General features: G+C 43.0%; 1 protein-coding gene across 1 annotated transcript; it reads left to right on the plus strand.

Moving 5' to 3' along the window:
- The first annotated feature begins 55 nt into the window (after positions 1-55).
- On the plus strand, positions 56-27,800 carry LOC119446533 (ester hydrolase C11orf54 homolog). Its single transcript, XM_037710981.2, has 9 exons — positions 56-561; positions 1,205-1,303; positions 5,282-5,355; positions 7,493-7,594; positions 8,635-8,700; positions 9,743-9,835; positions 12,628-12,777; positions 18,918-19,031; positions 22,513-27,800. The coding sequence occupies exons 1-9, from the start codon at positions 498-500 to the stop codon at positions 22,684-22,686; spliced, it is 936 nt and encodes a 311-aa protein (XP_037566909.1). The 5' UTR covers positions 56-497; the 3' UTR covers positions 22,687-27,800.

The raw sequence follows: 27,800 nt of genomic DNA on the forward strand, positions 1-27,800 counted from the left end.
AACTAAACGGGCGCCATTGTCATCATCATCGCCGTACACAAAGCTTCGAGGCCGACCAGTTTCGCATTGAGGTGGGTTTGGCTCTGTCGCTGTTCGGCGTTTGATTGAACGATTTCGAGCCACTCGCCGCACGTCAGCGCGAAAACCGGCGCCGTGCAACAAGTTGTTGCGCTCGTTTCCTTAGTTTGTGTTGTGTCCAGCCGCCCACTTTCCTCAGAAGCGCAAGGCGTCGCCGCTTCATTTGATGATAACTGACCATGACATGACCGGAGGGCGATAAAAGGCGTTTTATCGACGACCCGCCGCTCGTTGGCCGGCGATTGCTCTGTCGCTGAAGAGGCAGCGAACGTTTGTGTGCAGTTTGCACACGCCAGTCGCACCGCAGCTGCTTCAGCGTTGGCCTTGTAGCGACTCGAGAGAGCCACAGTGCTAAGGGCGTTAGGAAACGCGACCTCTTCGGAAAAAGGTGCCGTGCACTCGACGGTCGTCACTACAAGATGCCGGCGTCAAAGGTCCAGAAGCACCCGCTCCACTTCCCGAGCCTGGACGACGTCGCCAAAGGTGAGCGACGGGCATACGTGGCTCTTTGACGGCCGAAGCATATCGATCGTCGTGCTAAAATTGGGCCCGTTCATCGTGTTCACGCAGAAAGGAGAGATACATTGTGTAACGGTGTCCTTGCTGTGGGCATAGCCGCTACCGCTATGCTCTGGGAGGCGATATAGTTCAGAGTATGCAGCAGAGTGCTAAATATCAAGCACGGCCGGTTTTACTCAGAAGTGCATATCTTAAGAAAAAAAATGTTCACGTGTTATATGTTATATTGGCAGATTACTTTAGCTAGACGCAATTTGTCTGCCGATTAAGTCTATTATCCAAATATTAATTTGGCTAAATGGACTGCCTAGCTGTCTGAGAAGAAACTGATGAGCGATACATACGCTGTTGTAATGAATGTGCGGAGCTAGAGAAATATGCATGTCTGCAGCTGGATATTCGTGTTTGAGGTCACGCGCCTGCATCTACTTACAAAGCGCCTGAGCGCGTGCGAAGTATGCGCTACAGTTATGCCGTATAATAAAGCTAGACGAGCTGCTGGGGGTCGATGCAGTGGAAGTTTTTGAGATCGGCAGTGTATATATAGTTAAAGAGCTGACGTTGCCGTAATAAATATGTAACGTTCTGGTTCTCTGATGCTGTGCAGTTTTGAACGATGGACTTAAGGGCACATTCGAGCATGTTGAAGTGTCTGTGGTCGACTGCCCGGACCTGAAAGAAAAGCCCTTCATGCTTGCATCTGAAGGTGAGATTTTCTGTAAATGAAATGTGTTTTTTTCTCTCTCTCTCTCTCTCTATGAAGGTGAGATATACTTTTGCACTCCTTAATAAGTGGTTCCTCACTTCCTCCACGCTCTTTGCATATTCTCGCATGCCATTAACTCCTAGTTAAGGAAGACTAATTAGAATAATTGCAGCAGGCTCTAACAGACATGCGTTAAACTCTAAAGCTGTCATGCATAAATAGCTGCTGTGAATTCCTAACAAGGTTTCTTTATTTATACAATTGTTCCTACAGCCAGGCTCTTCGTCAGCTTTCCATTACCATTGACTCACACTAATGAGGATGAAGCTGGCATCATGCCAAGGCTGTCAGAGGAGGTAAAATGGACGTGCAGACGGAGAATAAAAGTAACACGACGTTGACAGCAGCCTGTCTGCATGCCTTCTTGCACTGTTGTCAACAGCTATACGAAAGGATAAGAGCCATCAGAAAGGTTATCCCGTATCATGACCATTATGTAATCTCAACGCATGTTCCTCCTTGGAAGAAGCTCCATAAAGAACCAGGTAGAGAAGCTGATTGGCAATAAAGGCACAAGGTGTGCTGTTTTTGTTGATGGAACACATCCCTATTGTGCAAACACATCATACCTTGGAATCATATTGGCATGCCATCTAAGTTCAACAAGTACGCAGCAACTACTTTGTTAATATCACCACAAAATAACAATAAATATAGCAGGGTAAATTGGAACAGCTATCCTTTAGAATCAAGGCTTTGAAACTGATAAGAATAAAAGAAAATGCAACATTTAAGAAACTATGCTGATTTGTGTGGGAAACTTAACTCGAAAGAAATTTGCACAATGATGGGTAGTCTGCACCGCTACAGCCACACGACTTTCGGGAACATCTTGCATTGAGGATAGAACTGAATTTAGTCATAAACCCGTCTTTTAGTCAGCCAAGTTCATTTGTTGAAGTGAAACAATTTTTTATTAGTTGGAGGTGCAGAATCATCTAGTGCACAATTAAAGAGCTTCAAGTGTAAACTGTGCAGTCACCAAAAAATCTTTCTGTGAATCCTTCAGGTCATGACAGAAGACACACTATGTTCATAATATCTAAGATGTGTTTGATTATAGGGATAGACGTATGAAAATTGCACTCGTTTCCTTAACTAGATTGCTGCATCAATCAATGCTTCAACAATTCAACACAGAGTTGGTTGCCATTAAAGAATTGATCTTAGCAGAGTCTTTACCTAGTGGTTTCAATTTGCCATTTCTAGATGAATACTAGTCGACAAGCATAATACTATACAACAAACAGGGTAGACACATTTTAATGTGCAGGAAGGTGATGTCAGGCTTGGCTAAAATAAATGCGCATGCTTTGGGAGGAGAGGACAGCATGAATCAATGTTTGAGCTTAATGTGCAGCAAAATTTCCTCAACAATTGCAATGTGGGCTTGTTGGTAACGTCGTATGGTATTATAAATGCATCCCCAAAAAACTTCTAGCAGTGCAAATAGGAAAACGGATACAATAAGACGCAAATGCATAGTGCTGTGTGTCTGTAGTATGTGTTTATTTTTGTGTATCTGTTTCTACTCGTACAGAATTTCTATTTCTACCTTACAATATTGCCATTGTTGGTCTAAGTGCACTGTCGAGCCATGTGGGATGACTAGCTCTGAGAAATTAAAACTGTCGAGTAGAGGAAGCTTGTTATGTCAAAGGGACACTAAAGACTGAAATTATTTTAGCCATATTTGTAAATTCCACTTCTACAATATCAATAAAGCCACACTTACCGGGAGTGGGGGCTAAGTAATCTGCAAAAGAAGCAAAAACGAAACGCCGGTGGTGACACACTGCCTTGGAAGTTCCCACATTAGCTCGCCATGACGTCATGCATTTCGACAGTGTCTGCTCAGGCCTAGTTAACCTCTTGCAAGTAAAGACGGACTACATTGCATTCCAAAAGAGTCAAAGAGGGAATGTTAAAGCGTTCGAGAACTTTTAGTGGTGCCACAATAGCCAAAATACGAAAGAATACTTTGAAATCCTGTGACATCACACTGACATGCAGGCGCCGGGGTTTCGGCACGTAATTTTAGAAATTAAACTTTGAGCTTCATTTTCTCATCTAATGATGAACCTATTACTGTGAAATTAATGAAAATAGGTTCTTAATGAACACCTTATCAGTATAAACTGATTTAGTGTTCGTATTTAGTGTCCCTGGCCTTCAAAGAAATTCAGTGCAAGTTCAAGAATTTTGTGCTCGACTGTCCCCAACGATATTTCTATGAATCTAGGCACGAGAACAAATGAGTGTTTGGCCTGAATGTCCGCTATGCTATAGGAGACACCTGCTTTTGCTCATGAATCACCACTGCGTGATATGTGAGTGAGCTACATTGTGCTTTGCATGCGGCATTCTTAGTGGCCAGTTCTGCTTGCATTGAAGCTTTTTCTTTAGCATTCGTGAAATGTTCCGTTATCTTTGCTGGTGCGAACGTCTATTTCATGCTGTGTTAGTGTTCAATTACTATTTTCATTCATATTTCGTGTTAAAATGCTGATTAATAATTTGTAAGGACAATAAATTATTTTGCATGTGTAACACGAATACTGATGGCAGTCTGTTCAGCACTCTTACACTTCTCAAAGAGTTCTTCTCTGTGCTCTGGAACTTTTCAGTATCTTAACACAGTGTAAATGTATTAAACTGTCATTTGAATAAGTAGTGATACAGAAGTGCTCGTATTTAAAAATAGAATTTTGAGATGACTAGTCAATAGATTGTTATTTAAGTTAACCATCATCTATTGACTAGTCACCTTAAAATTATATCTTACTTGTTTGAAATACTGTAAATATGTATGTTTCATTCTTTTTTGATACCTTTAGTCATTGGCATTAGTATACATGATGTATAATGTCATTAATTGTTGACTGCACAATTTACTTACTCCAAGTTTATTTACCAAGTAGAAAATAATGTTACACTTTTCAGTTGTGCTAAATTTATTTAGTTAGGTTTACTTTATGTAATCTGTGTTGTGTGTCATCTAGTTAAGAATAGCGTCATTATAATTTCATGCCTGATCAGAATTGTTATTTGTGAAACCAGTTCATCATATAATTATTTGCATTCATTTTTAATTTGTGTGATATTTCGGCCACAACTGCTGCTGTGCTTATTGTTTAATCTGCCTGCGAGTTCCCTTCTTCAAAATTTTATTTAGATATGTATTATACCCTTAGGTCTTAATCTGAAGCACCACCGAGGGGAGGGGGTTTGAAAATACAAATACATGAAGTATGCAAGATATGCATAAAATATGTTGAATTATAAATTGGAACTTCCTACTGTATACTAGTATATAGGAGGAAGTTCTGATGTTACACGCAGAAGAAAAGTACATATTTAAGTAATTTTCTTGTGTGTGTGAAATTTTAATTTATATGTATGAAATAAACCAGAACTCGAACACCCTTAGTGAAAATTCTGTTCACTTGAGGTCATTGCAGGCAGCAAAGGTCAAATATTGATGGAAGTGTAGGCATGAATTATGATAACAAAACAAGTTATATGTAGCAGTGCAGTGACAGAATCTGTCTAGTATAGCAGATTTTTAATGTCTTACTGTCATGGGCACCCTTAAAGTTGCTATCTGAATTATGGAATATGCTATGTGCTTAGCAGGTGCCTCAGTTCAAGGTGCATAGTGTTGGCCATACTTTGATGGTGCAAAATGCAAAACTCTTGTGTGCTTAGATTTAGGTGCCCCTTAAAGAATCCCAGGTGTTCAATTTTAATCCGTAGCCCTTCATAATTGTGTATCTCGTACTCTCAGTGTTGTTTTGGGAAGTTAAAACCCATAGTGTCAATCAATTTAGATTGCATAGAATTGCATGTGTAGGTGCTCTAGCCACAGCATAAACGTATTTGCAGCACTGGTACATTGTTGCATTCTTTTTCCTGCAGGTATATGCGGCAAGCCCTGCCTAGCTGACGTCGGTGGGGTCCCTTACTTAGTTCCTATTGTGCAAAAAGACAAGGTAAGGGTAACTATTTTATTTTTACTGCCACTCACAAAAAAATAAAATTATTTTACATGTTTCTGAAAGGGCCATAGGACATGAACTAAAGTGGCAGCTGGTAAACATCGCATTCCTTGTGTGATTGTGATAGTTCAGGCTATCTGCCCTAGCTCCCTTGAAGAAAGTTGAGCTTGGGCTAATATCGATGAAAAAAGATAAATGCCTCATGGTTAGTTTGGAGACCACCTACAATGACTGACAGGCATTAAATCTAGAGCATGAACTGCCACAGGGGCTTAGTGGCTTTATTTATTTATATATTTCAATATACCGTACAGGCCCAGTTTAGGTAAGGGGGTAATAAAGAAATTTTGATTGTTAGAACTCACAAATTCTGTAACTATTTATACAACAATTTTACAAAAACTACAGGAAAGATGAGAAATAATATCAGTAGTAAACCAGTGTCAATAACAAACAATCACAACCATTACACTCAAGTGATAGAGGTGAATAAGTGTGTAACATTTTTTTAGAAAAAAATGAATTGCTACCAGTTGCAAGAATAGCAAAAATATACTATAGAAGACAATCAATCCAAGTACAATACAATCTTATTGTGGACATATTTATGTAATAGGGTTAAAACAGCAATGTCGCGGCACGTACATAATGGTTGTAGTGGCAGGTCATGCTTGACTTGTGTTATGCTTGAGTTATAATTGTATGAATGAGAGATAAATTGTGCGGCCCTGTTCTGAATTGTTTCCAACTTATCAACTAAGTACTTTTGGTGGGGAGATCAAACAGATGAAGCAAACTCGATTTGAGGTCGGACAAAGCTCTTGTAAGCCAACTTACGTTTTTCAGTAGTAGAGTTATGGATATTATGACGTAAATGTCCTAATGAACTAGATGCGATAGCGCAGATGTATTTAATATGTGAAGACCAAGAAAGACCTGGGTTGAGGTTGAAGCGAAGATACGTGTACTCTGAAACGTGGAAAATGATGTTCTCATTGCACTGCTGAGCATGAGGATTTGATTCTTGGCTGCAGTGACCACATGGTGGCAGAATGCGAAAACGCTTGTGTGCCGTGCTTTAGGTGTACGTTAAAGACTCCAGGTGGTCAAAATTAATTTGGAGCCCTCCGCAACAGAATCCCAGTAGCCCACTGTGCAGCTTCTGGGCATTAAACCCTACAGTTTAATTTAAAACTAGAGCATGAGGTCTTAGGTTCAATTCCCTGGCTATCATAGCCCCATTTAGACAGGACTGGAGTGTAAAACAGCTTATCGTTATATGAGCGAACATTAAAGGAGACCAAGTGGGTGCAATTAATTCAGGACACACTGCCACGGCACCCCTCGCAACACTGTGCAGCTTTGGGACTTGAGACCACATCAACTAATTATTTAAATGAGAGCAAGCATTAGAAGGATTTGTAATGTTTTAATAAAAGAGAAACAGAAACCATTCCTTTGTTAAGAGTACAAATAACTAGCAACAAACGTTGAAGAAAATATAAGCCTCCCTTGGGAACCATCCCCATGATGTCTGCGTATTATGAGTAAGGTTTTACTGACAGAGCAACAATCCTCCTCTTGTGTACATCATATCCTTGCAAGTGTTAAACATTTCTGGTCAGCTAACATCAGCTGTGCTCTCTCAAGTTCTTCTTTTCATGACCTTGCCATGGTTGCTTAGTGGTTATGGTGTTGGGCTGCTAAGCATGAGGTCGCGGGATCAAATCCCGGCCACGGCGGCCGCATTTCAATAGGGGCGAAATGTAGAAAACACCCGTGTACTTAGATTTAGGTGCATGTTAAAGAACCCCAGGTGGTCCAAATTAATCCAAAGTCCCCCACTACGGCGTTCCTCACAATGAGATGGCGGTTTTGGCACATAAAACCCCATAATTTTCTTTCTTTCTTTTCATGAATTTATGATAGACAAATAGGTGTGTTAGGGTTGCAACTCATGAGTCAGTGCTCATTTTATGTTCAAGTGCAGGGACTAATGTTGGATGTCCCCACTTATCAGTTGTACTGCAGTGTGTGACTGTCACCGTTTGCCTGCTAACAACTCGCTGTAATGCATCACTGTGCTGTTACTTTTGTGAAGCATTCATAATAGTTGATATTCGTATTCCAGATCTACAGTTTAGAACAAGTCGTGAAGCAGACAAACATTTCCGACGCGCTCGTCATTGGCGCTGGCGCCGGTCCATTCAATGTGGTCGGTGTCAACAGTGAGGTATGTTTCAATCGCTTTATTATTTTGCTCTGTAAGTGCTTGTTCTTTTGTCATGGAATATGAAAAGTTGGTTCTGATACAGGCGAACTTAGATATAACGAACACGAATGTAACATTTCTGACTGATAGCGTGTAACTATGCCTAAAACAAATATTGGATGTAATGAAGTTATTTTCATGTTCTCTCGTTCAGTACTTCAATTTTGAAAACAAGCATTTCCACATATTACTTATAAATGATTTCATCTAGGATAACTTGGTGTCTTACAGTGCGTTAGCACTGAAATTCGTGTAACTGTTGTGTGGTTGCTCAAGCCTTAAGCAAATAAACTGATTGAAATGTATGGAGGAGAAGGGTGGGTGCAATTGATGCCACAGCAAAACTGCTATCTGTTATCGCACATTTGACTGATTGCTTTTGAGCTCTATAGAGCACTCTTGTGCTGTGGTTTACATTCGGCTGTTTGATATTGATTGAAGCGAAACGTTTGTTCAGAGCGCTGTGTTCCACCTCGGAGTGCTTGGAGATGCTCTCACCTTCGAGCTGGGAGCGTCACTGAAATCGGACAGAATACTAATCACGTGGCTTCTCCAATTGCCCTAAGAGCAGCTGAACATCTTGGGCAGACTTTCTCTGGCTTGAATCTTGACAGGGCTCCGCATTGCTACGTACTGAGTTGGTGCACCGCAGGAACTGGTCGAATGTAACATTAAACAGAGCTGTCTCTGCTACACTTGGTGTCAATCCTGTCCATTTATGTCCATGCCTTGAAACCCTTTGTGCTTTGTTATGCTGCCATGGGGAGATGCATCTTGCAATGGCTACAAATTCTTTATTGAAGGCTCTGCACCAGGTTGTGACAACATATTAACGGCAAAATATAACATTAAAAATAAGGAGTGTGAAGTATTTTTTATTAGTAGCTTGATGCATTCGTAGCAGAAGGATCATCATTGTAGTGTGCAAGTCATGCAGTGGAGTATAATGCGCATGTTCTGCTGCATTACCTCATATATCCTTTTTTTTTTTGATCATGCAGATGATGCATAACATGAAGTATGGTGATAAGCCTTTCAACAACAGTCACTTTGCAAAGATTAATGAGGTGAGTGGTGATAATGCTTTTTTCAAAATGTTATCGAGTTCTAGTAGTTATTGAATATCTGTCGCTTAGTCATTGGAAAGCAATAGGCAGATAATCACAGATTACTATCTTGCAATATTTGCTGGAAATTGTGGGGATGGAATTTGCAAGAGGCTCACCCAGCAAGTGATGCTCAGTAAAGAGCTCAATGCTTTTCCACTCCACTGTGCACAGACGACGTTATGGCTGGGTTTGTCGACTCTCGGACATGGTGCAGAGAAGTCTTCAGGGTCAGATTACCAACAAATGCAGGTTTATTAATCTAGGATGCATCGCAGTGCAGTACTCATGGCTTGTGGGTAAAGGCTAATTGCTAGACCGATTGAGTTTGAGCTCACCGGGTAGCGTGTCCACCGAGCGCAAGAAGTTGCAGGAGGAAAGGTCTCGCGTCCAGCTGAGCAGGCGTGTAAAGCATCTGCCGCGGTGAGAAAATGCTCCGCGGTCCAGAGCTCGGTGGAGAGGGTACTTTGGGGCAGCCAATCAAGGCACATCCTGGTGACACGTGCTTGCGCACGTGACTCAACTCTGGGATGGGAAAAGCTTGGTTTATGTGGGAAAATAGCTCCATTATACTAGGCATGTCCACCATGTTGCCACCAGAGCAGTCGAGCTTATTAAATGGCCATCACAACACACGAGCTGGGGTTGAGGCACGGGAGGGCACCTCGATCCCCACATCACATGCTTGACATAGTACAGTACTGCTGTTTGTTTATTTAGACCTACTACTAACCACCTACCAACAGGACCAGCACTACAACAAGAATACCTGTTGATCTGTGGAGGTGTATGGAGCTTTCTTGATGATCAAATGTGTTTCGTGGTAGAATCAGCTGGACTTTTTTTGCATGCTTTAAGTAAAAATGTGAGGACAGAGGGTTATTTTAGACACCTGCAGTTCCTTGAGCAAGTGCACCCATGAAGAAGTACTTCCAGCTTTGACAGAAAAGCTTATTTTTAATGTGAATGGCTAATACCCTGATGCTATTGGTTTCTTTCACAGGATGGTTCCTATGAACTGGGCCGATTCACAACTCCCTGCTGTGAATTTGGCCTAATGGCTAATCTGCTAATATCTGAAGGCAAGCCAGGAAAGGTGTGCCCTGTTTGTTTCTCTTGTTGTTTGTTTGTTTGCTTGCTTTCATAAAATACCTGAAAGGTCATGCTTTCAGCCTGGCCAACAGCCTTGATCAGGCTAACCATTCTACTTTGTTTTAGAGTACTGTACACTGTACAGCCATTGTGCAGTTGTAGTCCAGTACTTTGTATCTGTCCTTATTTTGCGCCTGTATCTTTTTCAGGTGTGATGCTTTAACCGTGTAATGAATAATCAATTAGGCCACCAACACATGCTAAGTGCCTGTCTGCACTGTAACTGAAAGGGCACTATGGACTTGGAAGCAGCTGCATTAGGATAGAATGTAGTATCGGGAATGCACTCTGTTGAATTCCTTTCTTAGTGCAGTGTGGACAAATCATGATACAATCACCCATGTATTAACACCACCTTTGTTAATATATATCTGTTCCACTAATGGGACCATGTTCCAGGGCTCCAACAAATAGGACGCACCTTAATTTGAAACAAAAGTTTCACTTTGGTTTGTTCATATTGGAGCAGACTGCGGGTCATTAGACTGGATGTTTTCCCAGTCGCATCAAAAGCAGTGACCATGTATGAGTGTGGAAGCATCCGATCATCAATAAGTTTAGTGTAGTTTTGCACCACCTTTGTTCCATTAGCTGCCCACATCTTGCTTCAGGTTCATCCTATGAGCACACTATAGATACTTTCTGCAGGAAATAGTGTGTTTATAAATTTGATATTTAAAGTTACTGTATGAGATTACAAGGTGTGTTCAAAAAGTATCAAACATTTGGTCAGCAGAGATACATTTATTGATTAGTAGGTACAAAACCCTAATCCCCTGCAAAGTAGTCTCCTTGGTAATGCACACACTTCTCCCAGCGCTCCCGCCATTGTTGGAAACACTTCTGGAATGCGTCTTTTGTAATGGTGATCAGCCGAACCATCGCATTCCACATGATGTCTTCTTTTGACTCAAATCGGGTTCCTTTCAGAGGCATTTTCAGCTTGTGAAATAGATAAAAGTCACATGGAGCCGTGTCGGAGAATGGGGAGCTTGACAAACCACCGGAATGTTGTGTTTGGCAAAGAAAATCTGAATTAGATTGGCAGAATGGGCAGGTGTGTCATCGTGATGGAGCTGCCAAGTTTTTGCTGCCCACAGATCCGGTCGTTTGCGCTGCACAGCATCACGAAGGCGACGGAGGACCTCGTGGTAGTAATCCTTTGTGATGGTTTGGCCTTGTGGAGCGTACTCATGATGCACCAACCCATGGGAGTCGAAGGAGACTGTCAACATGATCTTGACATTGCTGTGGACCTGCCATGCATTTTTTTGCCTCGGGGATGTTGGATGTTTCGAATGTGTTGACTGCATCTTGGTTTCTGAGGTGTAACCATAAACACACGACTGATCGCCTGTGATCACTGTGTTCAGGAAGTTGTGGTTACTGTTTGCATTGTCCAGCAGGTCTGTTCCAGATGGAGTTGCTTGAACTTGCTTCTGCTCCATTGTTAGCAGTTCCAGTGCGAATTTTGCAAACACTCTCCTCATGCCCAAATCTTTGGTCAGAATTGAATGTGCTTATCTAATGTTTACCCCTATCTCATTCAAGCTCTCGGAGTGTGATGCGATGGTCCTCCATGACCAAAGTCAGCACTTGCTGAATGACATTCTCACTTTGGCTTGTTGAGGGTCTGCCTGAACGTGGTTCGCTGTCCACCGATGTGCGGTCATCTTTGAAGCAGTTGTACCACTTCTTTATCCATGAGCTGCTCATGGCATCATGCCACGAAAGCCTGTTGAATCTTGTGAATGGTTTACACTTGGGTATCGCCAAACTTTTGGCAAAATTTGATGCAATATCGCTGCTCCTGTTGTTCTCCCATTTTTACAACTTATTGGAATTCGACAAGTGTTCACTACACGTCCTCACTCGTAGGCCAACTGCCAGCAGCTGATGCTTTCTGCGAGCAGAGAAAAATTCACACATGTGCATGAAGGTTCCCTCCCTAAGGAAGCCTCCCGCACTTCATTGGTTTACGTGGGAAAGAAGGTTCGATACTTTTTGAACACACCGCGTAAACCCAGATGTCAACATATGAAATGCTGACTCTCAACGGAAATGTCCTGCAAGGGGCTACCCACCTCAAGTAGCGAAAAAGCTTCGCAGAAGCTTCTTCCGTTTTGCGGATTGTGACAGAGCTCATTAAGTGATTTATTGTTCACGCACTATCTCAAGTTGTTGACTCATCTGCCTTCAATGTATCATCTCTTAGCCATAGTCTGTTGGTTAGGTCAGTTACTAGAGCTCCTGCCCTGGAAGGGGAATGCAGTGCTGAGTTTGATTTCCTGACTGAGACAAATTTTTCTTCAACTGGCTAGCTTTCTTCGTGCAAAAATCTCCTAGCCCTAACCACCTAACTGGTTAGCTTGAATTGCAAGAACGACTGCCTAGAAATGACCATGGGTTTGAGTGCACACCCCGATATAAGGAATTTTTCTTTTTACTGTGACACACTTTCTAAGGTACCTGTAAGCGTTTGTTTCGTGAATTTATGCTACTTTCAGGTGAATGCCAAATTTTTTACTTGAATGAAACTTCCTCCAGATTTCCTTGGGACTCGTTTGGTCAATGGAAGTGTTGTAACTTGACAGCAGGCAATTGTGTTGCTTTAATGTCTCCCATGTGTCCACATTTTATGTGCCCCTTCTTAAGTAGATGATTCTTTACAGAAATGACTCTGCCTTTTGTTGTTTTTTACTGTTTAATGTATGTTCGCCTATATTCCACCTTCAGGTAATCCGTGTCAGTGCCAAAAAGCGCAAGGGTGGAGACAACTTTGTGACTGCCATGAGGAAAGCACTTGCTGCTCACTACGGCACCAAGCCAGTGGGACTCGGAGGTGCTTTCCTGCTTGCAAAAGGAAAAGCAAAGCTCCACATCATGGTAAGCCTGTTTTGTTACTTTAGCATTTCGTGTCTTTTTTTTTTTCAAGCCAGCACGTTATTGGGCTGCTGCTCCTTTTGCCCCATGTTTGCATTGCTCTTTTGTGACTTGCCTTCCTCACTTTGAATGTCCTTCTTCAGAAAACATTCTTTTCAGAACTGCAATTCCATCCAGCAGAATCAAGCCACTTGATGTTCCGAACTACTGACAAATATTTTCTGCTATTTACTTTTTGCACTAAATGAAAATCTGTTCAGAGGTCCTAGAACACTAAACCCCCAAAAATAGTGACAAGCCTCAGAGTGCCTTAAATAATTTAATATAATAGCTTTTTTCAAGCCGGTTTCGTTTCCCAGGAGGATACTGTGTCGTGATGTCGCGACACAGTATGTGGTCACGTGGAAGAAGGGCATTGGGATGTTTTGACACTGACTCCGGCTCGCTTAGTCATCTCGTATTCTGCTACTTGTTGTGATGGCTGATGTAGCAGAATAGCGGACTACTGAGTGAGCCAGAGTGAGTGTCAAAACATCGCAATGTCCTGCTCCCACATACTGTGTCGTGATGTCACGGCACAGTATCCTCCTGGGAAATGAAACTGGCGGTAATAAAGTTATTGCATTAAATTGTTAATGGCGTCTGAGGCTTCTCACTAGTTTTTCTAGGGGTTGAGAGGTCTATGACCTTCATTTAATGCAAAAAATGAATAGCCATTCAAAAAATGTCAGTACCCCTTTAAAGGGGCCCTGAACCACATTTGTTTGAAGCCTAAAATATGCCTTTGAACGAGTATGATACTTTCCCAGAATATATTATCGAAATAATTTTTCTAAAAGGCCTACTATGAGTGTAGATACTTTGAGTGCGGTATTTACCTTTCCCATTCACCCTCACGTCCTCCGTTTGGAAGCAGCAGAAAAGCGGCAGTGGCGATAGAGTGGTGACACCCTGCCTATGGCATTATAGCGAGCGCGCTCATCGTGGCACCCTGTGGCGGCACCCCGCTGCAGCCGTGTGGTATTTATGCTACACAGCAGATGCAGCTGCGCGTGGCTACACTAAACTGTGAGTGCTCAGCAGGGCTGGAGGGCTCCAGCCTGGCGGTGCTACATGGTGCAGACTGGCTTTGTCCTGCACAGATAATAGGCAAATAGATTGTGCACTTGTAGCACTCAATACGAAGCTCAGTATGAAGCACGTCTAGTTAGGAGTGGCCGGGAGTGAGCATGCACTGGCACGCTCCTTGTAGGTGCTAACAGCTATTCGAGACCCACAGTAGGCATGGCATGCTTGTGGTCTCGGCTTAACTTTTGTTTAGTTCGACGCTAGTTTAGTGTTCCAGACTAATTGAAATTAGCGAGAGCCACATGGCTAGGACATTCCGATAAGTAGTGTGGCCCAAAGTTTCATTCCTACATGGGCAGCCGCTGCCGAGCGTGGGCCGACGATCATCTGCGCGTGCTTCTTGATTGATGCCAGCTATTAGCCAATAGCAGCTGTGTATGGAAAGCTGCTATATGACGAAATATGACAGCTTCAAAGGGTGAGCAGAAGGCTTCTGTTCAAAAGAGAGGGTTTGAGAAAAATGTCACTTTGCGCTCTGCTTGTGAGCCCCAATTACGAAACACGAGTGCAAGATTTCACTGATACAGTTAAACCTGGATATAACGAAATTAACAAATTCCCGAAAAACTTCTTTATAAAGAGGATTTCGTTATATGCAGGTTCGGCACGAAATTTTGAAAAAGAAACGCTTACCGTATTTACTTGATTCTAACGCGCCCTGGATTGTAACGCGCACCCGTTTTCCGTTTTTGTCGAAGCACTCATCCTTGGAATGTCACACCAGGTGCCGGATGCGTGGACGCGTGTCGTTTCGCACAAGCGCGAGGCATCGGAAACGAAGAGCTAGCGTCACGATGGCGTCGTAGCGCCGTATAGTGTTATAGTAGAGCCCCGCTGTTACGTTTCCGGGGGCTGCGTTTTCCCGGCTGTTACGTCGTTTTCGGCTGGTCCCGGCACAGCTCCCATAGAACCAAATGCATTGGTAACCCCGCTGTTGCGTCGCAACTGTGGGACCGTTCCCGCATCATACGTTGTGACCTGTCACCCCGTGCTTGCCCGAGCGGCCATTTTGACTTTTCATGTCGCTTGGCTTGGTGGCTTGACGATGGCATTGGCCGCCCAAAGTGCTGGGGGCAACACCTATGACATATTTTCGGTTTCCGCCAGCAAAAGTATGGCGTTTGAGATCCGTATTTGCTATATAAAGATGGTGTCTATGACGCGTTGTGGCCCTAAAATTGGTTTTGGCTCATAGATATTCCGTATAAAGTCCAAGGGCGATAACGCAGTCGCCGCGCGCCGTATGCTGTATGTGCAAGTGAAAACATGCAAGGGGAGCCGACAACCGCGTCGAAATCTTGTGCGCGCAAGAAAAGCAGGGAGGAAGCGCGCCTTCTTCCGTTGCGCGAGGCACCGGCAAGGGAGCGATGGGGGAGGGATGGCGGGGCGGCGTTTTACTGTACTGTGGCATCAACTGCATACTGCGCGGCGGCGCGCGGTCGCACGGGCCGTATCTTGAAAGTGATCTGCGTTGGGGCAGTCTAGCAGTGTAGGTGCGTCAGCGGCTTGTAGCTTTGTGTGTGCTGTGTGTTCTCGGCACTCAGTTTGCGTTGAAGCGATAGACAACAGCGCGAAGGTCACTTCGCTTGCTTCTCCAGTGGCGTTTCCACACGCCACCAGCGTTTGACAGCGCGTTTACGCGCTTATCGAGTGTGATGTGTCACAGCGTGTACCGGCGCGTCGGCAACATCAACTGCAAAAGGAGAGTGCCGGCTTGGCGGGCTAGGCCAGCTGCAGCAAGCGGCAGGATCCGGTTTGAATGAAGGGAGGGGGAAAGGTCACGCCAGCGGCGGCAAGGTCGCCGGGTCGAGGGATGCAGGCCCACCTCGCACACGCACACATGCACATGTGCACTCGCTTCGCATTCCGTCGCGGCGGAGAAGGTGCTTCCCGTTGCTGCTCGCGCAAAAATGACAAAATTTGGGGCGAAATCTCTAGGTTGTCGGAGGGGAAAATTCATTATATCGAGGGGGTACCCGCTGCCACTTCGTTACATGGAGGTCTCAAATACATGTGCTTCTATGGTGTAACGGCGGGGAATAGAAAAACTTCGTTATATCCAGGAATTCGTTATATGGAGGTTCGTTATAAGCAGGTTTAACTATGTTCACAGCAGCAAGTGCTATCTGCGGAATGTGTTTTTTTCACCCATCTCATGTTGTGTTTCAGGACCCCAGATGAGGGTTGAAAAACTGATTTTTTCAGAAAAGGTATATTTTGTGTTTTGTTGTGTTTTGTATTCCTCCAAGCCTCCTCTTCTATGCATTAAAATATCCAAGCTGAGAATAATCTAGAAGTTAGTAAAAAATGCAAAAGCACTCGTGGTGGCTCGTGAAAGTGCGAATTTACCTCAATTTTGCGCATACGGCATTCCGCTTCGCGGGGTTGCCTGCTCTTAGAAATTTCACGGGTATGTTGGCCTAACCCTCTTCTCCCAGAGCCCACTTCGGCAATGCCGCATGCTTGCTGAAGATACAAAAAAAAAAAAGAAAAATTGTTTGCCTGCCGAAGTTTAGTGTTGCGACTTTTTTTTTTCTAACTTTCCAATGTGTTTTTATCAGTTCTTCATTTTGTAGCATTCTTAGAGTATGTGCACTCAAATTTCTGCACTTTGTGTAGTCTGATCATAATGAAATTTGGCATGCTTATGCTTTAACATGTCCTGAATTCAAAGAAGAACTTTCGGAGCTTTACACAAACATATCCAGGAAGATAATTTTTTAAAGTTTCTTCATTGAGAATGGTAAAACTGAAACTCAGCGTTGAAATTTTTGCCTAGACTAAAACATAAATGTTACACTATATTTTTTGCTTTATTGAATTCTACTATTCATTGGGAGCAATATGAGCTATTCTTCAGTGTTTTCTTGTGCTTCACTGTTATTGCCTAAGCTTGCACAAAAATGCATTGTTCTTACAAAAAATTAACCAAATGAGCTATCAAAAAAACTAAAAGCAGATTTGAAAAGAGAAGCTCAAACTCTGTAAATGGTGAAAGTTTCATTGAGCTGTCACAAATATTTCAAGAAAAAGTTGTCCGAGTAGCATTTCTCCTAAGGTACCTTGGCTGGCTCTAAAAGTCTAGGCAGTGCACTTTGTAAGAGATTAAATTCTGCTGCAGTTGCTTAGTGGCTGTGGCATTGCACTGCTGTGCAGGAGGTCGTGAGTTCAATCCCTGTAGGGGCGAAATGCAGAAGCGCTTGTGTACTTAGATTTAGGTGTACTTAGCTTTACAAACACAAAACACCAGCTTGCGACCTGCATGCATACAGAAATAAAAAGGCAGTCAAAGTTTTGAGCTATCGTTCATAGTACTGAATTGGAATTTGGATCTCAGAACAATAAGATAGAGTGCCAAAACTGCAAGCAAATTGCAGTGAATAAAGTCTAAATTAGAATATCAAATACTTAAGCTTTGGAACGAGAATCAGGATCTTATCACAATAATTGAACGGCACTCGTCAGTTGCTGCTTTTAAGGGTGCTTTGACCGAAGCAATTTTTCTGTAAGCTTATTGAGTATTGTGTTTTAAACATACTCTTTCTTTTCCTTATTTTATTGCTTTTTTTTGCGACAGATCTATTTTTTTACTTCATTTTTCTTTGTACCTCATGTGCAATTGTGCCTGTGTGTTGCGAGATGAGATGTGGATGCCGTCATTTTTATTAATTCTGTTTGCTGCTTTCTATGCGCATTTTTTTTTTCTATGTGAGTAGATATTGAAATATGTACTTGATTTGTATAACACTGTTTCCTCCGTGTACAGTTTGTATAGGGCCCCAGACCCAGTCAGGTGCAAGGAAGCACCCTTTGTCCGGAACCCTTTGGTTTCTTGTGTAAGGAAACTAGAACAAAAATAAAGTGCACGGTAAAGAAACTCAGGTGGTCAAAATTTATCTGAAGTCCCCAACTACGGCATGCCCCTTAACCAGATACCAGATTGTTCTTTTAACATTGTGCTGTGTCATTTAATCTTGCTGGATCGCCAGATCTTCACTTACATAAGTTCCTGCAGTGTGTGGTGTGGTATCGAGTCTCCAAGATGCGGTGTCGGGGCCTCGCACGGCGAAGCGGTCGGACGCACATGAGCTTCGCGGTGAGGCCTAACGGCCGGGGCGCTAAGTGCCGCAGAGAAAACGAGACGACTTCTTCTGTTGGGGACCAAACGACAACCGTCTTTATTCGGAGAGGGGGAAGGGATCAGCGTACGCTCTGATTACAACATTAGGCGCTGGCGGGGCGCCAGTGGTCAGGATCAAACCGAAACCAAAGCAAGCAGAATACAACATGTGGGACCTGCATCAATTTTGCCACTACTGGAAACTTTAGTCCCCAACTAAAGCATTTGCCTTTTGAATGTTCGGGTGGCCCTTGACTTCTTTGTCTTCTGTCATGTGCCAAATTCTAGTGCAAGGTGGAGAAATGCAGCCAACACACGGTGGTGCACATAGCCTATCTCGTAGAGCATTGGGGTTTGAGGTGCAGTGGTCCTAGGTTCAGTTCCTGGGTCGACCAGAGGTGCAGAGTTTTCCCGACATTGTTTTTCTGCCATTTGCAACATTGTCACTGGTGAAGACCTGCGTTTGGTGAGAAGCCACAAGACTTGTTAAAACTTGAAAGGTAACGTCACACCAGGCTCTTTGAGAATAATGAGACTGCACGACTTAACAAAATCGGGCTTAAACCTCGCTGATGCTGTCTAAGCTTCCCGGGAGTGCAGCTAGTTGGGCTAGTCGTGTTCCATTCATAAGTTAAAGGAGCATGAACAAATATGAGCATAGGATAGACAGGACGAATGCTCCATGAGCATCTCAGGCTTAAAGATGACTTTAGCTGTGCAGTGGTGTGACTTATGCTGCAACTCGGGCATTGGAGAAACAGAAAAATGGAAAGTTCTGCCTTCACTTGGCATTTTATTTGCTAATAACTTTTCTTCCTCTGTATATGGAGAAGTGGAAAGAGTTTGGTGTGTTTGTATTCAGCATCCCATTAATTGCCTCCTCTTCATTTTTCAGCCAAAGTTTTCCACAGCACCACTGCTAACGAATGAGGCCATGAACTGCTGGCTCAAATTCTTTGAGATGGAGGCCCCCCTGGTGTGTCTCAGTGTGTTTGTCTCCCATGACCCGGTAAGTCTCCTCCTTATGCAAGATCTGCAGTTTGTAATCGCTGCATGAACTGCATGGATGGACCAGGAAATGTCTCTCTGATCAGTAATAACTTCTCCATTTCACACATTTGAACATCGATGTAGTGAAGTCACATTCGGAGCAAAATTCTGTTAGTTTATCTGATATTCTTGTAAAAGAACAAAAATTGGCATCAGCAAATTTGTATTCAAGGTCATGCAACAGAATTATGGAAACAATTTCAGGCAAAGCCAATCTTTTTCTTGAAATGAGCTTTGTCTGCTTTGCATTGGTGGCGCCAGTTATCAAAGCACATATATTTTTAGAAAAAAAAAAAGCCTTCTGGGCCGGTATTTTGTAGCGATGCCTTATGACTTATTCTATACTAGTCTTATCATCCACCGCCCACGGCCGGCTGATCCCGTTGATAACACGAGCGGACCGTCGCTCTGACCACTGACAAAGCGCGATAAGCGCGAAAAGGCATTAGTACCGGAAAGGCATCGCTACAAAATACCGGCCCTGGTCTCTGACCTAGTCGAAAGATAATTGACATTCTGCAACCTGTATGGGTTTGTTGTTGCAGATTGTCAACAAGGAGCCCATATGGGTTTCGAAACACAAAATAACTTTAATGTGCTGCCTGACCAGATGAGTTTTTTACAACTTAACATATCTTTGCATCTAATTGCATAAACGCACAGGAAAGAGCATTTAAAGTAACTCTTGCGGGAGTTTCAAAATTTTGTTCTGGCTTGCATAGCATTTTGAGCCACAATTCAACAAAAATTTGCTTTGCCATGACTGATTACATTCATTATATTTGTGCTCATTATACCAATGTTGGACCGTTACGCAGAATGTCGTCTTAAAAAACTGAAAGAATGGCTTTATTTCCAAGGGTCATCACAACTAGCTGCCATAGCTACTGTAAGAAAGCTGTGCTTCCCAGTTTTAAAGCTATGGACTTTTTTTTAAAAGCGCTAGCTGGTCGTCACCTTACTACATGCACATCATTTTAGATAGCGAAATTTTTTGTGGTGACCTGTAGACAGCTATTGTGGAAGATTTGTTCCACTATGAAAGATGTGTTATTGTTAGTACGCTTGGTGGAGCAGGTGCATCTTGTTTCCAACTTACGCTCTGTCTGTAATAATATTACTTGGATACTTTCTTGCTTTGGATTTGGATGGTGTCAAGCTTTAAAAGCTGTCATGCCATTGCATTAAACTGGATGCATCAATGACAACCTTGTCAGCAGTGTTAAACACAGAGATGGCGTATGCAATGTATATCATCCACTTTCCTTGTTACTTTTGACATTGCAGGATTATCTGTTCAATCCTATCTGGAAAACGCGGTCGAACTGCGATATCTGCACGGGCATAATATGACTCTTCTTTAAATTTGCCTGCGCTGAAAAGCACTAGTGTTATGTTCAACCCACACTTTGTTCATTATGTTCAGAGCTGCAGCAATAGTATAATGAAACATCATTCTTTTTTTTTTATTTATTGCTTAAAAATGTAGCAGGCTGAACCAGTTGGCAATTGAGCTTTGATGGAAAGCCAATCTCTAAATGGGAGGAGGTGTCGGTATGCAAATACAGTAGAGCATTATTATAGTGAATCACGTATAGTGAACAAACGTTTTATGGCGCGAGTAGACACCAGAGTTGCGGAGTGGCAACTCCGGAGTTAGAATCATTCCAGAATCACTCCACATTTTCAATCACCCGGAAGTGGAATGGGAACGGAATGATGTCAATAGTCTGGTAGATGGAATGGCAATGGAATGGGAGCCCTGAGATTTCAGAATGGAGTTGGAATAGAATGAGTACATAGTCCCAGAGCACTAAGTGTTGATTTTAAGGAAGTCTACAAAACCGGTAAATTTGCCAATTAGACTGAGCTAGACTTGGCAAATTTATTACATTTATAAATTTTTACTCAATAAACCTATTTCAGTATCTACATATAGGTGACTACCTCTGCCACTAAAACCTTTCTTCATTACGACGTTGAAGTGCATGTAAGACAGGAACTTTTAGTTGGAGTTAACTCTTAAAGATTTAGTTAAGGAGTTAAATTGGGAAGAATTATTCAATTTAGCAAGACCATGCTTGACCTATTACAAAAGGATGCAGGCCAGAAACGACCACGCCGCAAATGGTTGTTTCCTGCGTGATTCCACGGTAATTTGGAAAGTGTGCCATGTTTTTTCGCACCCTGTCAGGTATCCAGAAGGTGGGATAACAAGCGCGCAGAGGGTTGTGCTGGAAGGTTGTGCTCATTAGTAGACCAGTAATAGTGAAAAAAACTAATTCACTGCGGCAGCAGCAATCTTTAATTTTGCTTGCCTGCTTTTTCCTCAAATAATTGCGCTCACCCACTATGAGGGGTTACGATGCAAGATTATTTTGTACTTTGCTTTGCTCGAATAACTAATAATTAGATAGGTTGCACTTTGCAGGCAACAACGCCCTGAAAGTGATGAGAGGCCACAAACTTTGTTTGTTTGTCGTGCAAAAATTTATTACGTAACATTTGTTATGTTGTTAAGACTTGAAAAATGTGTATTTTTTGTTGCTAGGCCTGCAAGTGCAAGTAGTAAAGAATTATAGAAAAAGCGTTTTATTTACTGAAATTGGAGGAATGGAATGGACCAGCTGACACTCCAGAAGTGGGAATGGTCCAACTCTCACCATTCTGAGGGGTTAAAAGGAGTGCAATTATGGAGATCTCCACTCTCTGGAATGGAGTGGGAGTGTTATGGACGGCTTCGCTCTAGAGCACTGGTAAACGCTGGTCCCTGTTAGGCTTTTATGTGTTCTTGCACGGATGTGGAGACAGATAGAGTGAAGAAATGGATGTATAAAAGCAAAAAATTTATTCTTTGCTGTATCTCAAATGACGTGAGTGCATGTGGGAGTGATACGAATGAGGTGGGGGGGGGACTGTTAAGTTAATGAAAACTAGATGTGAATGTTAACATCGCACCACCGGGTGAGCATACAGCAAGCTAGAGAAGGACACTTGCTTCATGCTTGCCAAGTGTAAGGCCTAAAGTCATGTAACTTGACAGTTGTGCTCTTCTGCAGTGAAGTTTTGGGTTTCCAGGTAAAATTGGCCTTAATTCATTACACCGCAAAAATTAGCAGCATCAGATTTTTGCTTGTCTGCATTAGGGTCAGTTGTCAGATTCTTTCAGTTCAAAAGTCGATTAGTCCACTTTTCGAAATTGCTAGTCTAATTACTACATCAAGTCATATTAAGGTGTGTGCCTCTTTGGTGAAAGTACTCCCATAGAGGTTGCTGAATTTTCGCATCTTCTCTATTTTTAAAGGAACTTTGGATGCATTTTCTGGGAAACTCTGAATATTTGCAAACTGCTACCATTTGCGCTTTGCTGTGCAGCATACTTCTGTTTATGTTGCGCTTTGCTAATCTGTTTTCTGTTGTTTTTGCTGCGTCATGCACAGGGCTGGGATCTTCGCATAGAGCACACTCACTGCTTTAGCGACCACAAGCAAGGTGGACACTACCATTACGACACAACACCTGAAGATGTTGAATACTTGGGCTACTTTAACGTTGCAGAGTGTATGTTTCGAATTGATGCGCCTGCGTCGACACACCAGATAGGCAGGGACTAACCTGTTTCTCGTTGGGGCTTTCTTTTCATAAGAGCTTTATTGAAATGTGTTATGTGAGGAAATTTGAAAAGGAAATCCATAGCTGCTTTCTCTAATCTATTATGTCTTTGTCACATGGACAATTTCGATCCTTATTGCAATAAATTGGCACTGCTCTCCTTGACTTTAACTGAAGGGTAATGTGCACACTGGTGTAACAGACGAGAAGTCAAGCACACTTGAAAATGATGCATAGCAAAGTTCCAGCAGTGTAGAGTTCAGATTCAGATTTTATTGGTGTGATCAAGTGATATATATTTGGATGGGTGCCATATGCAGGAGGAGGACCCATATTGAGAGACTGTACGGGGACCTCCCGTACAGTTTGAAGTTTGATCCATATATTGACTCGAGCTTGATCAAGACTGTCCATGTGACAAGAACCTATAGTCATTGCACTAATTTGCTTTGAAATAATGTTCCAGAGTGTTTATTGAGACATGACACACAATCAGAAAATTTACTGTAGCCACTGACAAGTCAAGAATGCAGGTGAGGCCTATACCACAAGGTGTGTCTCTGTGCCTCTCCATGCTTCCGGAAAATGCAGTTCTCTTGCAGGGGATCGTGCAGGCGTGAAGAATAGGTTGCTTGGCACCAGTTGACATTTCACAATTGTGCGCCAAGTCGACAAATATCTAGTATTGGCAGGTGTAGGGACAAAGAACACAGCACACTGCATAAACCGTATGCAGATAAAATGGGGGACATTGAAGAGTGTTTAAGAGATTCTGAGAGGGATTATCCTGTCCTCCCATACAAAAAAAGGAAAAAAAAAACCTTCTTGCAAATCTCCTCAGGAGTGTGAACATCTGCACGCTTTGGCTAACAGAAATGCGTCAAGGAAGGTGCAGTGGCTCAAGTTTAATCTGTTTACAGACGCGAGTACATGCACTTAAAGTAAACAAACCTCGTCCTCTCACACCAGGGTTGATACTGAAGGACAGTCGAATGGTGATGAAATCTGAAAATGCTTGAGTATCAAGCTGTAGATGCAACATTAAAGGAGCCCTGGAACACCTTTTCTTTAAAAAATGTTGCAGTTTCATCCGAAAGGCGAAGCATCAATTGCGATAGCAACTTAGCAGAGAGCTATATGGAGTAAGGATAGTAGTTTTATCAGCTGTATAAACTTGGACATGCAGCAGCACCAGCAACACGCAGAACTGTTGTCGACGCCATCGCCGTTTTGCCCGCGTTCGCACCAAAAGCGCGCGGCATTGGTGACTGTTGCCAGGGCCTCTGGGGGCGGCTCAGAGGTTTTCGACGAGATCAGAATGGGACACTCGTCGAGCAGCGTCGGAAGTCTTTACCACCTTCTCGCCTCACAATGTTTTTATATAAATATGCATTTGGTGCCGCAGCTAAACGTCGCCTCCCCTCCCTCCCGTCCCCCCACGGCCTTTCACGTGACGGAAGAAGTCACGTTTGCTCTATATACATGGTGATTGTATAGGAAGGAAGAGACGCTTAATTCTGCAGCCCTTCAGGGAGCACGGCACAGAATGCGTGTTTGTTCTCCGCTGTGCGTTCGCTCCCTGTGAAAGTGCGCGTCCCTCACGCCCTTTCACTCGCACATACAGCGTCCGGCGCGCGGCGACGATTTCATCGCCGTTGACTGTCATACGGAACCTCACGGCGACGGTGACGCCGACGGCAGAAATCCTCTTTGAGTGTCCATATAATTGCTATCGCAATAAAACTGAGCAACAGGCTGGAGTGTGAACAGTGCCTTTCAAAGAGCATATTACCGAATTTCTCTTTTTGAGATAACAATTATATGGACACTCCAGGTGCATTTCTGCCGTCGGCGTCAGCATCGCTGTGTTGTTCCATATAAAGTCCAAGGCGGAAAACATTGTTGCCGCGCACCATGTGCTCTATGTAAGAGTGAAAGCCTGCGAGGGTGAGCCGACGATGGTGGCTCAATCTCACGCGTGCAAGCAAGGAAAGCGCGGAGGAAGCGTGCCATCTGGAGTCTCCCACTACGGCATGCCTCTTAATCAGATCGTGGTTTCTGGTACCTAAAACCCCAGAATTTAATTAATTTAATTTAAAAATTTTTCTCACCGTGTTCAAAAAGTGTTTCATAGGCCCTTAAGATGCCTAGAGGTGAAAATCACTAGCCTTCTGCCGCGGCACCTCTTGCATCTCTATGATGCTTTTGGATGTACAGCCCTTCAATAACAATAATAGTCCCCCACCAGAGTGAAGAGGTTTATGTTATGTGATTGCCTTGGTGAGGCAAACATAGGGCCATCGATGGCAATGAAGAAGCACTGTAGTACAGAGTTCGGCGAGGTATTGTGCTGGTGCATTTGTGGATGTTCTTTGTAAAGGGCACTTGCCACTGCATTCTTGACTTGTCAGTTGCTGTCGCCAAGTGCTGTTTGTTGACAGGTGCAATTTCAAAGTTCAAATGACATTATGCAAGTACAGCTCACTGTTGAATGATGCAGCACTTCTAGGTGAGTGCTGGATCCTGTGAGGTGCCTTTCCTGTTGTATCACTTTTGCCATCTCAAGGGCTCTTTATAATGTTGGGCCTCAATTTACCTTGTGTTGCTTACAGCAGGGACATCTTGAAAACTGAATGGTACCTACTTTTCGCCAGAGACTTGAAACCTTATCTTAACAGCAGAGCTGTTTAAGCCGGCCGTAATGTGTGCCGCCTGCCACTGCATTGCCTAGCAACCACCTCGCAGAGTGTTGCATGCTATGCTCGGGAGAGAGAAAGCGAAAATGAGAGCGAGAGAGTGAGAAATTGTAGCAGCACCAACGAGGCAACGCGCAGAGGTGCTGCCGACGCTATCCGCGCTTCTCCGTTTTCCCGCATTAGCGCCGAACGCTCGCGGTGTCCGTGACTGCAGCAGGCGCTTCTGGCGGTGGCTCGGCCGAGCTCCCACCAGCTGCGCGCTACTGCGCATGTGCTGCGACGTCATCCCAGCGTGTCGTCTGCTGCGCGCCGCCCGTACACTGTGCATAGCTTTCGCCCCACTTCCCCTACGTTTGCTCGGACTGCAAGTGCTTCGCGAGGCGTTCCCGATGCCACGGACCATGAGGAAATGCTTATACACTTCGTATAACTTAGCATCACTTGGCATTACTTCGTATGACTTAGCATCACTTCGTATAGCAAGGACCAGCTAGGAACCGATCAGCTCTGCTGTGTCTTTAGCCCTGTGCCACTAGTGCAAGCCAGCCCATTTTTTTTTCTGTGAACCAACTTACTTATAAATGAGCTTATAGAATTGTATAGTGCAACAGTAATCTACAGAAATGTGGACATTTAAGATATGATCAACCACTGCGCCATTTAAATGACTAATAGTGTGAATTGCTGTGGATATTTAATGTCACAGTGGTGACAAAAACACTTGAACAGAAATACATCAGAGTATGTCATGTCATATCTGTCCTCTTTCCCAGGTTGCTAAAATAATAAAGCTCTTCTTATATTTCGTGACACTCTATGCTAAATTATGTGGTAATGACAGTATTGCTGATCTGACAAAGGTACCATTACGTCGCTTTTATTGGGGGGTGAAAGAGCAGGAAAAGTTCAAATTCGGCAGTAAGCTTTACTTGTTAAATTATTTCGTTGTGATTGATATACAAATATGCAAAGTGCTGTTAACTGTATAGAAGTTATTGGTGCCTCACCAATTTAGTACTAGCAGATTTCATTCAATGCTTTCACAACAGATGCGAGCAAACCCAACTACGAAACCAGTCCAATCCTGCTAGGAGCTTCATGTCTCTGACGTTTTTATATTTTATGAATGGAAGGTCCACGAACCCCTTACAGAAGGTGGAAATAGGGTCCAAAATTTAATGTAGGTTTGCACTAAGTTTTGAACACATAGTGTTGTAGCTAGTATTAGGAAGTTCACTCGTGCCTATGTTGCAAAGCATAGAGTGGCCCTGAAGCATTCTTCTTTCCACTTTCATTGCATCATCAAAGGTGTCATTCGTCAAGGCTCATTCACTAGCTAATTTCTAAAACTGAAGATGCACAATAAGAAAATACACTGTGGTTACTTATTATTGGCCGATATACGGTAACAGGCAATACATGTGCTGCATCTATTTTATCTAATACACTTGCAGTGACTGGAACAGGTGAAGAGCATCTACAGTACCATAAATAATTATTTAAGGTTCAATTACAGGGTAGAGAAAGAAATAACAGCTCTGGCTTGCAATGAAGTTTATTAATATGATCAGAAGAGACTTTATGACAGTGTTTTGACCTTGCTAGTACTACAGTTTTGTAGTTCTCAGATTCCCCCCCCCCCCCCTCGGCCATTCAGTGTTCCTTTACATAGCTTTGACTGTTCCTTGATATACCTGGTCTTCACTGCCTATGTGCATGTGCATAGTGATTCCAGATGCTCTATAATCTGGGTTTCTTTCACTGTGCTTCCCTTGCAGTAATTATAGCCAAGTATGAATTCTAAGTAATTTGCCCAACTATTCATAATTTGGCCATCAATAACTGCTTCAGGGCACCTTTAAAACATTCGAGCTTGTGATGAAATGCCTTGTAGAATTCATCTAGTGCAATAAACACTCACCAGTCTTGCGGGGTCATCTACAGCACAAGAGGTAATTTCCTGCACAAACATTTTTCTATGAGTAATACATGCATTTTGTTGTTGGCAGTTGCATTTGTATCACATTACTGATACAACTTCTTGTTCCTTGCCCTCTAAGATTTGCTGCTTAGTCGATGTTACATTTTTTTGTGTGCAAATATAAGGTTTATAAGAGAATAGCACTGAATGATGCTTTGCTTTTATTTTTAAATAAGCTTGAACTAAATGAGTGATGTAAATGTGGCAGCCTATTGACCAGCTGTATTTGGTGTTTGCTGAAACAAATTATGGCTTGTACTGATTGTTAGCTCTGCCATTGTTTCCATGTGAAAGCTATGTGCCACCTCATAATACTTTTACTTTCTTTACACAGTGCTATACACCTTTATTTTAAGACATAGTGTGACCTCTGCATGATACTCATCCGTTAAGCAGGCCATGACAGCCCAAAGCAAAGGAATAAATTTATCCATCAAGA

Source organism: Dermacentor silvarum, chromosome 3, assembly GCF_013339745.2.
Source record: "Dermacentor silvarum isolate Dsil-2018 chromosome 3, BIME_Dsil_1.4, whole genome shotgun sequence".
Lineage (NCBI taxonomy): Eukaryota > Metazoa > Arthropoda > Arachnida > Ixodida > Ixodidae > Dermacentor > Dermacentor silvarum.